Source organism: Cryptotermes secundus, unplaced genomic scaffold (assembly GCF_002891405.2).
Source record: "Cryptotermes secundus unplaced genomic scaffold, Csec_1.0 scaffold194, whole genome shotgun sequence".
In the NCBI taxonomy this organism is placed as follows: Eukaryota; Metazoa; Arthropoda; class Insecta; order Blattodea; family Kalotermitidae; genus Cryptotermes; species Cryptotermes secundus.
Genome location: NW_019738957.1, coordinates 1,498,629 through 1,514,544, shown reverse-complemented (window position 1 = coordinate 1,514,544; position 15,916 = coordinate 1,498,629). Strand labels below are relative to the sequence as shown.

Here is a 15,916-nt window from a genome sequence, read left to right as displayed (position 1 = left end):
GCCAATGGGTACCGGGGTCTATTGCGTTAAGCGAACAACTCACTTGCAGCTAGTGCTGAGGTCAAGAAAATGTGGCTCTATACATCCACTCCCCCACATGCCTTCATAGCGTAGGTCTTAATTAGTTAAACACAGAGACAACTTTACATTTTTTTACCATTTTCCCTTTAAGGTCTTTCTTAGAACCTTGTCACAGTCCATCCTGTCACTTGTTCTTTCCAATGTCTCCTGTATTCCTCTATAAATTCCGTAAAGAAAATGAATAAATTAATTTATGTATTTAAATTATTATTTACTCACTTTCGTGGCACATTGCGTTGCATAATTTCCACTATTGCGACGTTTATTTGATGAAAATCGATGTTTCGCGGCATCTACATGTTTGTCATTATATAAAATATACGTACATCTCACACAGTGGTCTATTTTTAGGTACTGTAATGGTTTAATTATTCAAATTTTCACAGGTGTAGGTGCAATGATTCGTCATTTGTGGTAGTCAAATGAAGTTTAGATGCAGACATTGCGAGACTGCATTCATTATTGTCGCTTTACAACGTTAATGAAAGTTGCATGTATTTTCAAGATCTGTTATGCTATCAGGTTTAGTGACTATCCATCAGTCTGTTAAAACGTTGCCAGAAATTGGACATTCTTACTTCATGACAGGTACCATTAAATCTATCATTCCTTAAGAATAAGGTAAAAGGTAAAATTGTCCCTATGCTTAACTAATTAAGCACCACGCCATGAAGGTGTATGAGGGGGTGGATGTCTAGATTCATATTTTCTTGACCTTGGCACTAGTTGGAGATGACTGGTCAGCTTCACGCCCCAGGGAAAGAGCCCTCGATACACATTGGATAGGAAGCTGGGTGGACCCCAGAACCGGTCTGGACAACATGGAGAAGTGTAAATTCTTGATCACACCAGGACTTGAACTCCGACCCCTCAATCGTCGAGCCAGTAGCCAGTCGCTATACCGACTGCGGTATGGATAGAAACGTTATAAAGAAAGGCATTTTTCAATAGGTGTTCTCGGACTGAAGCAGATGAAGTTCCGAAACGTCGAAATGTTATTGAGTAACGACGTGGTCTGTAGTACTACGATAATTTAAATTAACTGTATTGACGTAAGAATTCACAAAAAATGGACATATTCTATGTACGATGCCCTCACTTGAGGACTAAGTTGTTCAGAATGGACAGCAAGATATTACTAAACCCGCAGCCACTGGATATCCAGATTGCTATGTACTGCAACTAAAGTGCGCTCCTTTAATATTAGTAAATTTATACCTATATTTGGTTCAAATATCCCCAATCGTAGCTTATCCGTCCTAAGCAGTTTCCATTTGCCAGACATTCTACCGCGTGTGTTCTCTTAATTCGTTCCTACAAACACAGAAGAGGATAGATGAGAAGTTGCTGAATTGTAAAATAAAAGCCCAACTCCATTGATCTCAGTAGTTCACTTGTTGACCTTCAATCAGATGGAGCCTCAGTCGACGACCTTATTCCTCAAACTCCTCCATTTAACCACTACAAACCTTCAAAATTTAAGATTTTCTGAAAAAATTCTGCAGAGTACAAATAACAGAGCAACTAAACATATTAAATGTAGAGCCGTTTGTTATTGTCTTATTTATAACTCGAAATGTCTGTTCGGTTCTGCATACGTAATTTCACTTTCAAGTAAAACAAAATCCTGGCCCAGGAACTTAACCAGCTCCATCGGTAGAGTCGCTCAGCTAATCAAGAAATTCCCAATGTTTTGAATATGAGTTACCTTGTCCCCAATTAGAAGGACCTCTATGACACTCATCTGTGATTGATTCATGCAGTGGTTGGTAGCGTCCCTTGTTGCTGCATTCTTTAAAAACACATTTTTCCATCACAGATGAAGCAAACAAGGAAATATCCCACGTAGTCTGAAACTTATGATTTTCTTTTCTTTGTTGCAGCCATAATAGGACGCGATAATTTATTACAAAAAACCCGGTGAATAATCTTAACGCACGTGGGTAATATTCATCAGTAACATTACTAATTGCGGGGCATGGGGTAGCGTAGTTGGTTGAGGCACTAAGTTACTAGCCGGAAGGTCGCGGGCTCAATTCCCGATGAGGTCAATGATTTTTCAACTGATCTAATCCTTCCAGCAGCACTATGGCCACAGGGTCGACTCCGCCTCTAACAGAAATGCGTACCAGGAATCTTCCCGGAGGTAAAGAGCGGCCTGCGCGCAAGGCTGACAACCTCACCGCCACCTGTGAGCCGACTGTCTAGAAAATGTGGAGCGTCGACGTCTCACAACCATATGGGCCTCCACTTCTTACAGTGATAACTTTACATTTTTCAACAACCACTAATTAAAATACGTTTAGTAACAATCAGCTGCTTGCGTGGAAACGCCAAATCACTTGCAAGCATTTCCTCAGTTGCGTTTATTTTATTCATTAAGAGATAATATATAGGTATTCTTGTCTAGTTACTTAAGCTGATATTTTTCTAATGCAGTGTTCACAGTTATCCCAAAGACTGCAGATTCGCACATAGCAAATCACAAAGAACTCTTTCACACGTGTAACAATATGTTTTGCCGGCCTACCTGATCTTATTGCGTAATGGAATATTAACCTTTCAAAGCCAGTGGTCACTACATTCACTACCTGCTTTAACATACTAAAACTCTTCATTCTGACCACAGATTACATTACGTGTTTCGTATTGTTCTCACAGTCAACAGCGACTTTTTTCCCTAAACAGCATTAACCGGTTGGCCTTTGTTACGAAGAAATACTCTGTTGTCTGTGAGGTACGAACTGAATTTTGTATATTATTTGGAAGAATTATGTGCTGTAAAGACCTAGCAACAACGTATCAGCTTTAGTGCAAATGACAGTAATTTCTGGTTTCAAACGTAAATGCTTTTCATTTCAATAGCGTGTATATAAAGATATTTTGTGGAAATATATTTAAGCTCTTTGCTTTTATATTCATTCTGCGGAATTCATTCGCGAGCTGCATCTGACCCTCTGGCGGCTTCGGGTTACTCAACACTGTCCCAGAGCGAGGTTAGAGACATTTTATGTATCGCTCCACATTATGTGGCAATTAACACGGTAAATGTAATCTTAATGAGGAAGTATTTTATAATAACGGTAATGTATGAGATTCACCACAGCAACTATCACCTTACATGCTGCCATATGTAGTTACAAAACAAATTTGAACGTCTGTTTAACGCAAAAGTGAATATATATATATATCAATTTATTTAGACACGTTATTTATGATAACCTGAACACGTTCTGGAAAGAACGACCATCTTCCTTTTACGCGTTGACACTGCGTAAACGCGTGGAGTGTTCTTACCGCAAGACAGGGCGCCACAGAGCAGATGGTAACGTCGGTCGCCATGCAACAATATAATCAGCTCCGCTAGCCCAGTCTTGCTGTAAAACAACACCACATTTTTAAAGAAAACTTGTGTTTCCTTCGATAATAGAACAGATAAAGTTACTTTCTTTATTTTTCAAGAAACAATTTGAACACAACAGCAAAATTCTGAATTACATTTAAACATAGGCTTTCATAAATTTCCTTTGACTTGCTGGTTTATATACACAGACACAGCAAAGTTTTCAAATGTTCATAATTCAATTTTCAAATGACATTAACGATACACAAAGGTTGACATACCCAATCCATTGACATAATTATTGGCAATGAAGACTGGGTTACACGTGTCAGTAAAATCTGACATTAATAATAAATATTTGACTTGATAAAGCGATGCGCCTTTATGTACACTACATTACTGATGACTTTTAATGCTTGGAATCATTTTGTTTTACTCTTGAAGCGCGAGATTTGAAAAAAAAAGTCTTCTTAGCACAATGATTTTTACACATTTCTGCATACTCTTCCAGCTCACAGGTATTAAACACAAACACTGACTTAACTATGAGTTATTTTATTCTTTGATATTATAATTTTTAATAACCACTGGCAGGCGGAAAACATCTGCGACCATACTGTTAACACAATGACACCTTCCTTTGTTTCGAGTTTAAATAATTAAACACAACCTACACAGACTTTTGCACACGAAAACGGGAGACTCTTTGGTTGTCATTTTAGTAATGAAGTCTGTCACATCCATTCTCATTTCAGCATTTGGTTATCATCATATAATCATAATCAATTTTATGTTTCTTGTTAATATTTTGTTTTCAAAATGGATGGCAAAATATTATGAGCGCTATCGTTGCTGTATCTTTTCCCTTTATGGCAAGGGGAAGCACACATTAAATGTACAACTGACACTAGAACACTAAATAGTTTAGCAACGCTATGACAAACTCTGAAGCAAGCAAATGTAGTTTTTGGGCAGTGAGGGTCACTTCGGATGGACGCCTAACACTACTGACTTTCACATTCTCATTAGTTTAGGGAGCCATAGATCAGTTTTGCATGAGGAACTAGTCCAACAATATTCCAAGTTTGGCACGATTATGGGATCACTGTGTCGTCACACCTGAACTTCGTTTCGAGCTCCACGTTCCGCTGCCTTCAGGAATGATGACGTCGATGTAAAAACATCTTCTGATTGGCTCCAAGCTGATATGTGATGTACGCCATCGCCCCCTCCCACTTTAGACGGGAGAGTTCCTTTGACAGCTGTTCCTGTCCCAGCGGATGTAGAGTTCGCTCCGCCGAACAAGAAACTCCTCCCTAAACCGCCGCTCAACACGCCTCTATTTATACTTCCGGTTCCGCCACCCATCATAGTTACAATGGGATGAAAACCTATAATGGGGAAAAAAAAAGATAAATACAGACAAGAATTGGATTGACGACCGTACACAGCAATGAAGTTTAGAAACCTATACACAGATCGGAAATGCATAAGGGAAAAGAGAGAAAATAAATGAGAGGAAAAATCAACAAAGAATTTATTATCTCTTGGTGAATTTTAATCAGGAATGTCAATCGATATTATCAGTTTTTCTTTTAACCTAAATGTAATTTTCTTTCCCTTGTCAGTTTAAACGAATTCCTGTTCAAATTTTACATTTTCCACATGGGTGCCCAGTCAGAATTAGGTTGTACATAGCAATCAGCAGGCCCTGTCCGTGGTATCTGGCTCGCTCCAAACCAGAGAAATTCATTGATTAATTTTAAATTTTCAACAAAATGGAAATGTTACGGAATATTGCAATAATTATAGATTCTAGAGCATTCTGGCGATGATTTCAGTGAAACTTGTTGCTCCTGCGCACGTCGTTTATCTTCATTAACTTACTAATTTATATTTACCCATCCCTCTCAACTTCTGCAGTTAGTAACTCCATCCTTGTCTTGTATTAAATACTAGAACATGAAATGTATTTCAAGAGTAATTTTCTACAATTTGGTAAAGGAACGCCATACATAATGGAGAAATTATAGACATCACACAAAATTCTATAGCTATTATCGATCAACATCCCTAATATTTTAAAGGGGCATAAATATTACAAAATGCAGTATTCACGTACGTTTGATTCTTAACAACCTCATGGCTTTGCCGACTATGGTGAATAATGTAGAGCGGATACTAGAGTCAGGTTTGCGGTAGAATTGAGGCCATATTTGTAACCAGAAGTGGTCCTAAATTGTATTCATGCCTTGTCTAGGGATAAAAAGAGAGAGAAAAAATGAATTAGTTTGAACAGCTTTTAAAAGCAAATCATTTAGTTTAAACTTGAGAAAATAACTGATTGTTCATTATATAAACTCTTTATTTTACAAAATAAACAGTTAAATTTGTTATAAACAAGGCATAATTTTTTACCTCTAAGACATGAATATTATCGCACACATGAAGAACAGATGAAAAAATGAAGTGCAAGATACTTGTCAACTTAGTCTCATATCTCCAAAGGAGGTTACTGAGCCAAATTGCGGACGTTTCCCGCCCAACAGCAGTCTCTAATACCTCTGGTAGATGGGGGAAGCATTATAGATACCTCTCAGCTAGTAGAGCCGGTCTCGCTGGCTGGGAGGGACTGATGGTAAGTACCAATACCGGTAGGATACAGAGACTGGTAGAAATCATAGAGGGAAGCACAATGGACCAATACAGGTCTAAGTGCATGGGGAAACCCACCCTCTCCAAATAACTAACTAATAACTAGTCTGTAAACACATGACATATACAGCTTGAGCCATTTTAAACATACAGAGCTATTACATCTCTAAAGTCTACATTCCCGCCAATAAATAACCAGAAAATTAACAAAAAAAAAATCCAGTAATAAGGAAGAATATCTCACAACTACATTACATTTATAAATATGGTGATATTTAACTAAAATATGAATGTGGAGAACGCAACTATCCCCCACTGAGGATGTGCTGCTCTCTGGCGGTGACTGTAATAATCTCATGAACATATTATCATTATTGTTTTGCGAAGCAGCTCTGTGCGAGAGTTCTGCTGGATGGACTCCCTGCGATTATTGCAAGGAAATGTACAGTGATGATTATAGCATGCCTTGATGATACTGCAGCACTAAGATCGCTGCATTCAATCAAACTAAGGTTTCAGATAATTTATTCATATGTCCTTGAACGGGTAAATCTGATCCTCAATATCGCCTCCTAGTCGCTATATGACACACATTCAGCTCTGTTATTCTTCTTCTTCAGATTCCGCGGGATAAAGGTGCAGTGATGTATAAACTGAGGCAAGCTGTAAAGAGAGTAAGGATCAAGCAGAGGTCTGATTAACGTTTCTAAACCCTTAATGAGCCGAGACCACAATCAAAGAGTTTTGTTAAAAGACGGATGTGGTTATTGCAAAGGTAGACAACACATTCCCGACGGCCATTTTGGTTTGTTTATACCTTGAAAATATATGGCAGGTTTCGGGACCACGGTTTATTTCTACGAAAATTAGAGGGACAATATTTAGAACACTGTTTTACCTTATAAACCACAAAAATTAATTCTAAAGCGTTATGATGACGGAGTATAAAACTCATGTCTGGTATTCTAAAAAATACAAAAGAAGAGAACGTTTCGGAAACTGAACATATTTCCGTCCTCAGGTTAGGGGTGAGAGACACCTACTATGTTAGGTCCGTTAGGAAGAGCTAACCCCAATCACTGGATAATCTATTTCAACATAACTATAGCTATATAAATATTCGAGACCAGGCTTTGTCAGTGGGAGCTAACAGGAAAAATGTACAACAAAAATTTGTGATTGAGCATAAACCTGATAGAAAAGGAGATGGAACAAAAGAAAACAAGTCCATGAAAACCAATGCATAGGATTAACTGGAGAATTTCATGTCGTGAAACCATTTTTTTGCCAACCGCCCGCGCAATTTGTAGAATAAAAACGGAACATCAGGACTAAAATCATGCAGACAATTATGACAAATCTGTCAGGTCATACTGAACTTTCCTGCGAGTTGCTAAACTCATTGTTAATAAGAGGGATCCAAATGGGAGAAATGTCAAAATTTTGTTGGCTGATCGTACAGGTTGAACATACCACAGAGGCCAATTCGTTGTATCATTGTATTTCCTGTACCTGCTCTTACTTAACATTCCCCAAATCCTAGCTTCATCCTATCATACCCCAGGACCCTCTTCATAGGCATGCTGAGTTAACTTCGAATTTTTTTGAGGCTGTGCCTATTTGTCGATTGATTAAGGCAAGATCTTTCTAACGGAGCATGTGCCTCCCCCCACATGAGGGAGGAAACAGATCCAGTTTCCGAAACGTTATTTTTTTTCTTTGTTTTTAGAATACAAGGAGATGGACAAAGTCCAAAAACCCAGTGACCCTCAACACAAAAACTGAATTTATTTTTATGAATAAAAAATGTTGACTTCATGCATTAGAATTTTGATATTAGAATATTTTAGATGGAAAGTGTAGTTTGTTGAGCACTGTGTTACTGGCAGCAAGATAGCAGGTTTGATTCCCGATGAGGTCCTTCAAGCCGCATTACGGCCTTGACAGAAATGAGTACCAGGAATCTTCTCGGAGTTAAAGAGCGGCTGGCGCGTAAGCCTGACAACCTCACAGCCATCTGTGAGCTGACTGTCTAGAAAATGTAGCAACCTCGACGTCTCACAATCCTACGGGCCTCACCGCCTCTTACGCCTTACCTTGATGGATAGCAGTACCACGGCTTACAGCGCTCATTCCTATTTATCACATCCCTCCCTTTACACCTACGTGGTAAGCTTAAAACTTCAGTGGGAGATATTGGGTCCATTTGCCTTACTGTTAGAAGACATTGCTTTCTGATGGCACTTTACAAAATGTCGATTTTATAAGCTAGGAAATATCTTTCTTCCACACTTCTGCAGGTATCCTTTAACCATCGGATTCAACCATATCATAAATTATTGCAATCATAGGAGAGATGACGGATACAAATTCTTCGAAGATCTAAACGAAGATGGGACTAAAATATAAAGCTGGAACTCCATAGGTCCATAGCATACTCGGTATAGCGACTGGCTATGGGCTGGACGACCTACGGGTCCCAGTATGATCTAGAATTTTCTCTTCATCACGTTGTCCAGACCGGCTCTGGGGCCCACCCAGCCTTCTATTCAATGGGCACTTGGGACTCTAAACCCGGGGGTAAGCGGCAGGGGCGTGAAGCTGACCACTCACCTCTAGTTAGTGCTGAGGTCAAGAAAATATGGATTTATACATCCACCCCCCCTATACGCCTTCATGGCGCAGTGCTTAATTAGTTAATCACAATTTAACTTTTTAACTCTATAAGGCCGAGTCATTCTAGAGAAGCCAAGAGCCACTCAGCTGCTCAAGAATTTCCCAACATTTCATAGAACCAGAATGTTCATCGCCGTGTTCACAAAAGCTCGTCACTCGTCCCTATCCTGAGCCAGATTAATCCAACCCCTACCACCCCATATAATTTATCCAAGATCCATTTAATATTATCATCCAACCTACGGCTAGTCTTCTCATCTCTTTCAATATGAAGGTCCCTTGAAATCACGGCATGGCGCATGCTCAGATTGCGGATGGAGGAGACGGCCTCCACGTGAGTGTAACTGTGAATATACTGAATGGAGAGCTTGAAGGATGTGCGTGGGGCTAACAACTTCTCACCGTAACAAAATAGCTTGTTACGAACCTTCACACAGGGCCCCGGACTTATACAGGTTCTTTGGAATATAATAAAATATATCTTAAGAACAAGAAGTTCTGGGAAGGACTAGTGGCCTACATCGTTCTTTTATAGGGTATAAAATGAAATACAGCTACAGACTTTTGTTCTGACACAAGGGAAGCTCGTCCCTGTACTTAAGTATGGAGGTAAAGTTCCACGCATCCATAACCTTGGGGCTATATGGAAAGGAATTCACACTCCAGCCGCTTTACCCTTGGGGAAAGACAACTCTATCGAAGCCGTACTGGATTTTAGAATCGACAGCCCCTTCCGGAATTCCAACACATTTATCCAGCCCCTCACCTACCACTTCACTGCTGAGTGTCCCGATTCATGATTTGTCTGCTTAATAAAACGAATTTTATTCGGAAATTTCAGCCGCTAAGAAAATTCTGTTCCACAATTCGTTCAAAAATTTAATTATAAATTAGAACTATAGACGAATTCGTGAGAAATACTACCCACGTATCATTCAGTATGTATTTACAGTAAAAATTGTTAAAATTACACACTGGGCAGGACATGTAGCACAAATGGAGAGAACAGGGATGCATATAGGATATTGGCGGGAAAGCCAGAAGGAAAGAACCACTGGGAAGAACAAGGCGTAGGGGGGTGGACAATATTAAAATGGATCTTAAATAGATAGGATGAGATGGTATGGATTGGATTGATATGGCTCAGGATAGGGACCAGTGGAGGGCTCTTGCAAACACGGTAATGAACTTTCGGGTTCCATAATATGCTGGGAAATTCTTGAGTAGCTGCAAAATTGGCAATCCTCAAGAAGGGCTCACCTGAATGAGTAACCAAGTAAGTAAGGCCGCGCCATAACTCAAGCGGTTAGTCGCTGACTTCCCACCGCGGCGGCCCGGGTTCGTTCCTGGGTCTGGTCAGATGGAATTTGTGATAGACAAAGTGGCGCTGGGGCAAGTTTTCTCCGAGTACTTCGGTTTCCCTTGCCAATCTTCATTCCACCAATTGCTCCACAATCACCCTCACCTATCATCTGGGGCTGGTACAATAGGCCAGAAGTGGCCGCAGTGCAAGGGACTTAGTCCCACCCCACTAGCAAAAAAAAGTAAGTAAGTAATTTTAAAAATATGTCTTACATGATTGTGTATTCTCTTGGCAATGGCCTCGCTGTACGTTTGTTGCATATGGCTCTTGCTGCAAGGGGTAATCACATTAAGGAGAGAGAAAAAGAAAAAGTTCGACACGCTTTTCTAAACATTCATCTTGTCGGAAAAAGTTTGAAGAATACGCCGCGGAGCTCAATGCGAGTTTATGTTTTACGTCATGTGACATTTTATTTTGTCTTACGACTTAGCCGAGAAAATTTATACTGAACTTAATTCTTTTGTACCAAGAATACATTGGACTTATACGAACAGAAGTTCAATTCTTCTATCAATATTTAGAGCCGACAAAGAGGTGCAAGCTGAAGTGCCGCCTCGGGCGAAAATAATTCTACCTACCCCTCTTTCAAACACGGATCAGCTTTCTCAAAACCTCTTCGTAATCAATAACACGAAATTTCCTGATACTTTCACCAATACCGTCAATTTTGTAACAGCTCTTAAAAAGGTTTTCTTTACATTGTTGCACGACAACTTTCGGTTATTGCCAATTAATGGCCATAGTATGAACAATATAAGCTAGTAAAAACTATTTTCACTTAACAAAAATCAGTAAAAGATAACTGCAAAATGTGGTGCCCTGAGGTGCCAGTGGATTTGCACGTGTGGCTGCGGCTGCCCTATCTGCAGATGTCTCAATGTCAAATTTATCTACAACCCGCTCAGCAGTCTTACAAAGAGAATAACAGACCTCCGTATTTTCACTCACTCACTCATGGAGCTGAGCCCATCTTGAGAAGCTGCTAATTGTACAGCTACTCAAGACATTCCCAGCATTTTATGGAACACGAAGGCTCAATACCGCGTTCACAAGAGCCCTCCACTGGTCCCTATCCTGAGCCAGATCAATCCAATCCATATCATCCCATCCTCTTTCTAAGATCCATTTTATTATTGTAAGATTTGAGGTTTTCACGGCGGTGACTATGAAGAAAGCAGTCTTCTGGGATTTGGCACCGTGTATATGTGGTGTTAACCGACGTTTCGGAGGAACGTATCGCCTCCATCTTCATGGTAGAAGGAAAAATATAAGAAATCCGCAGGCGAAGAGACCGTNATTCTTCTTCTCCCCCATTCGTGCTACATACCCTGCACATTTCATCCTCCTAGACTTGATCAGCCTAATTATACTTGGACAAGAGTGCAAGTTATGAATCTCCTCATTACACAGTTTTCTCCAGCCTCCTGTCACTTCATCTCTCTCTTAGTTCGTTTATCGAAGGAATCCGTCCATCCCAAAGGCTTCTTGTGTTCTTTCGTAACAAGCTTATTGTTTTACGGCGAGGAACTGCTAGTCGCAAACCCAGTTCCCTAGCTGGAGTTTGTCCGCAACTCTTTATTCAATATATTCTCAGCTACCCTCCATACCTGGAGGCCGTCTCCTCCATACGCAACCTGAGGGGACGCCATGCCGTGGTGACCTCCGCATTTTGCTTTCATTTAAGTACTATAGGAACGTCACGCCAGTCTAACTGAATAACGAAATGACCAACTATGTTGTAGCAGAACCCGTGGGTTCAGCACCACTGATATAAAAGCGCGTCACTGGCCACTATCTTGAGGCATTTCTGCTCACCTTCAATCTTGACAACTCACCTCGGTAAGATCATCTTAGTGTGAGCCTCTAATTTCCATCAAGGTCCTCCGCATGGACATTTGCCGAGAAGGTACCCCGTGAAAATTCGGTATGCACCAGTCTTCTCGCCTCAGGAGAGCCACATATTCAGTTTACGGCAACTTCTCGGATGTTACTTTCCTGCTTCAGTACTAAATGCTAATCGTATTTCGATTACCCATATACTCATACGTTTAAATAAAGATGGATTTACTGATGAAAAGCTCCTCAACATAAATCACGGGGATTTTTTATGGTTTAATATTTCTTACATCTATTCTGGAAGAAATTCTACCGAATTCCGAACGACTATCAAGAGATGCTGTTGTAGGTCTGCCAATAAAGAGTCAGGCTGAAGAACGGAAGCCTTAGTAGATCAAGCAACATTTCAATTGGCCTCTCGAGTAGAGATAAACAAACTTCTTCTCTCATCTGTTATCAGGGGCTTGAAGGTCTTTCACTGCCATAGTAGCATATTGTGCTATGCATTTTTCACATAAACTTCTTGCTGGATAGTGTGTCAGCTATGAGGCTGTATTTATTGTCATCCACAAGTCCAGAAATAAGACTATAATAAATTTAAGAGTATTTTTTTATTGCTAGTGGGGTGGGACTGAGTCCCTTGTACTGCGGCCACTTCTGGCCTATTGTACCAGCCCCAGATGAAAGGTGAGGGTGATTGTGGAGCAATTGATGGAATGAAGATTGGCAGGGGAAACCGAAGTACTCGGAGAAAACCTGCCCCAGCGCCACTTTGTACACCACAAATTCCACTTGACCAGACTCGGGATCGAACCCGGGCCGCCGCGATGGGAAGCCAGCGACTAACCGCTTGAGTAAATTCACATTCACGTTGGGTGTGAGTCTTGCGTGAAGTGACTATCCGTTGGTGTGTATGCCCATTCATTACTTGAAAGAACAGCATCTCGATATATTCTACTTGCGGATGCTGCAAATGTTCGCAAGCAACAGAATGCAGGGCAAAGTGCGCGTTCAATTTAAGTCATGTAAAAAATTCTAGACGACTGTCATAGTCCTCACTCCTCTGAAAGTACTGAAGTGTCGCCCGATAGTATTCTCTCACAAGAAACAGATTTTTGATAAAATGACCAATGTTAGGATTTCCATACAATGAAATATTCTCGGGGGATGCGCCTTGTTGGTACGTACATAATAATGAAACCCAGCGATAGATACATCTCTCCATCATCATGATCGGGAACTGAGTCGATGAATGAAACAAATTGATACGCCAGTTGTTGAAATGAACCGCAGTTCCCGTTAACCAAACCTTTGTCATAGACACAGCAATGACCGGATTTAAAATATGCCCACCCAACAACTGACCATGCTTAATGGTGTTTAGTCTAAATGTGACACCCACAAAAACGTAACTAATTGTTAACCTATGTACTGGACATAACTTTTGTTCACGCATTTTCAAACCATCGCCTCTCCGAATTAAATACCGTGTATGCTATTGGTTAAGACCGCCTCTGTGGTCAAGGGGTCATGGCTATATATCCAGAGGTCCGGGTTCGAATCCCGACGCTACTAGATTTTCTGAGAAGTAGTGGTTCTGGAACGGGGTTCACTCAGTCTCGTGAGGATAATTGGGGAGCTATTTCAAGGATATAGTGGCTCCTGTCTAGAAAACAAAGATTAACGACAGTGGGGATCCGTTACGCTGACAACGTGATATCCTCTATCTGCAAAACTTGGCACTAACTTCGCCGACAAGCGGCAGTCGCTCGGTCGGTATAGTTTGCTTGCGGACTACAGGCCCCAGAGTTTTTTCTATGCTATTTGTTATAACACATGCATGGTAGGCAATGCTCAGGTTATAAAAGTCACGATGAGTTACACCAAAAAAAAAATTGAAAGAAGAAACTCAGACTCACCTGTCCTGCATATTGGCACATCTTCCACCAACTTCTTACTCCTAATGGTCGATGAACCCGAGGTCAAAGAATATCTCCTGCATCTCCAGGCGAGGGCGCCGATAACAACGAGGAAGAGCAGCACTGCAGTTCCAGTTCCAGCCAGCAGTTCCATCTGTTGGCTTCTCTCTACGGTAACTTCGCCGACGACACCTCGGTTCACCAGAACTGACAACAAAGGGCTGCTAACCGCAGAGACCCCAGGATTGACAGCGCGAGAAGGCTCTCCAGAGGATGGTACAACGTCTGAGGGGGCAGACAGGAAACTTGACTCGAAAGTAACTTCTGGGGCGCGATGTGTGTCGATGACGAGGGGCTCACTGCGTTCAGCTTGGTGGTTCGATGTCCTGGAAACCAGCTCCACCTGAAGATGGACAAACACTGACCTTTACAAACTCGTCGTTTGTTACGGTTCGTAATTGACAAACAAAATTTGGACATCGGTGAAATTAAGCATAATTACCTTCACAGGACAGAATCCTTCTCAAGATCTGAAATTTATTCATTTGGACAAAAATTATGTAACTGCTTTTCACGAAACGCTCAGGTCCGACTTCCGTGCCCTTAACAACCCATCACGGGACCTTTCCAAAAGTCAAATTAACGATGTCTAGTATCTCACACCTTATGTCTTAATATTCACTTCATATTATCCATACCTAGGTCTCACAAATTGCATGCTACCTTCATATTTTCCGATTAAATTATTTTATATACACAAATATTCCTCATGGCTCGCATGCTACACGCCCAGTCCACCTTATCCTACTTTATGTAGTCCACCGCTTTGGGCGCCATACCTTCTGTAGCCGACCCACCCGAGAGTCAATCTTCTGGATCCAACGCCGTTTCTCAATAGGCTAATCAATGAATTCGGTAGAGCAAGGTTTATCTTAGGGAACATTGCGTGTGAATCTCAGTGGACGCAGTACGTCAAGGAATTGCACAGGTCAGGACACTGTGATTTCAAGCAGTCGGTAACAGTTCGATACTTAATTAATAGATGTGTGATCAAATTATTACGTTCACAGTCACGCGATGAATATCACATGTATTCAATTAGTACACCGTAACGCTCACCTTCTTATAACTGAGATGGTTTAACTCTACTAAAAGTACAAGTGTTGGTGGCACAGGTCGTAAAAAGTATACCAGACTGAAACTATGGATGCATAAGGTAAAAAAGTAAAGCTATCCCTGTAACAGGCCATGGGGGCCCATAGGGTTGTGAGACGTTCAGGGTCCCACATTATCTAGATAATCGGCTCACAGATGGTGGTGAGGTTTCAAATAAAAACAATTTAAATAAACTCGCTAGGTGGGACTTGCCGAAATCCCAGTTCAAGTAAGAACTTCTGATTGGGTTCACGCGCCTCCCCAAATGCTTATAACAATCGTACCGTCAATTTCGATAAGCGGATGTGTATTCTGATTAATCAGACTTATCTCGCTGGGGAATCCCACAAACGTGCTATATATTATCCACGGGCGCGATTATCGCGTTTAAACACAGTTCATCTGCATTCTTGTCTCTTAAGCCCGAAGAAAAAGATTCACCATAAGAAGAACGTGACAATGTGCTAATCAGAAAGTTATCTTTAATTGCACGTTCCCTCTATACCTGCCGAGACAACAATACGCCAAAAACGCCCGCTTCCCCTACTACAGCATCAATCGCACCTGGCCACACCCGGGGATATTATAACTATACGTATGTACCAGTGCGTACCTGTGGTTCGAAGCCGGGCAGCAGCGCCGTTCTGTGGTGGAAATTTCCCGACAAGCTGCGGAACTAGTAACTTATTAGAATAACTCTACCTTATTTAGTCACAAAGCTATTAAACAGCGTTCAACAGCGTCAATATATTATTGAGAATAAAACCCCTGCACATATGAGATCGCCGTTTACGGTAGCCGAGTAGTCAAAGGCACATACCTTACACCGCTGCCTTCGCTCGCTAAGAAGCAACGATCGTGGGTTCCAATCCCACACAAAGCATGGAT

At 41.0% G+C, this 15,916-nt stretch overlaps 1 protein-coding gene across 2 annotated transcripts in view; it reads right to left on the bottom strand.

Annotated features, from left to right (window-relative positions):
• Window positions 1-3,288: 3,288 nt before the first annotated feature.
• The window catches only part of LOC111871394, a 326,134-nt gene continuing 313,506 nt past the window's right edge, over window positions 3,289-15,916 (bottom strand). The window contains exons 7-9 of one of the 2 annotated variants that reach the window (XR_002844013.2): window positions 13,874-14,276; window positions 5,547-5,680; window positions 4,729-4,815 (exon numbers count right to left, since the gene is read on the bottom strand). Coding sequence is in view for 1 of the 2 variants with exons in the window: in XM_023864483.2 (XP_023720251.1) it covers window positions 4,538-4,815; window positions 13,874-14,276 (681 nt within the window). In the remaining variant the exon portion in view is untranslated. Of the gene's footprint in view, window positions 4,816-5,546; window positions 5,681-13,873; window positions 14,277-15,916 lie in introns of both variants that reach the window. The other variant, XM_023864483.2, reaches the window with a different exon arrangement.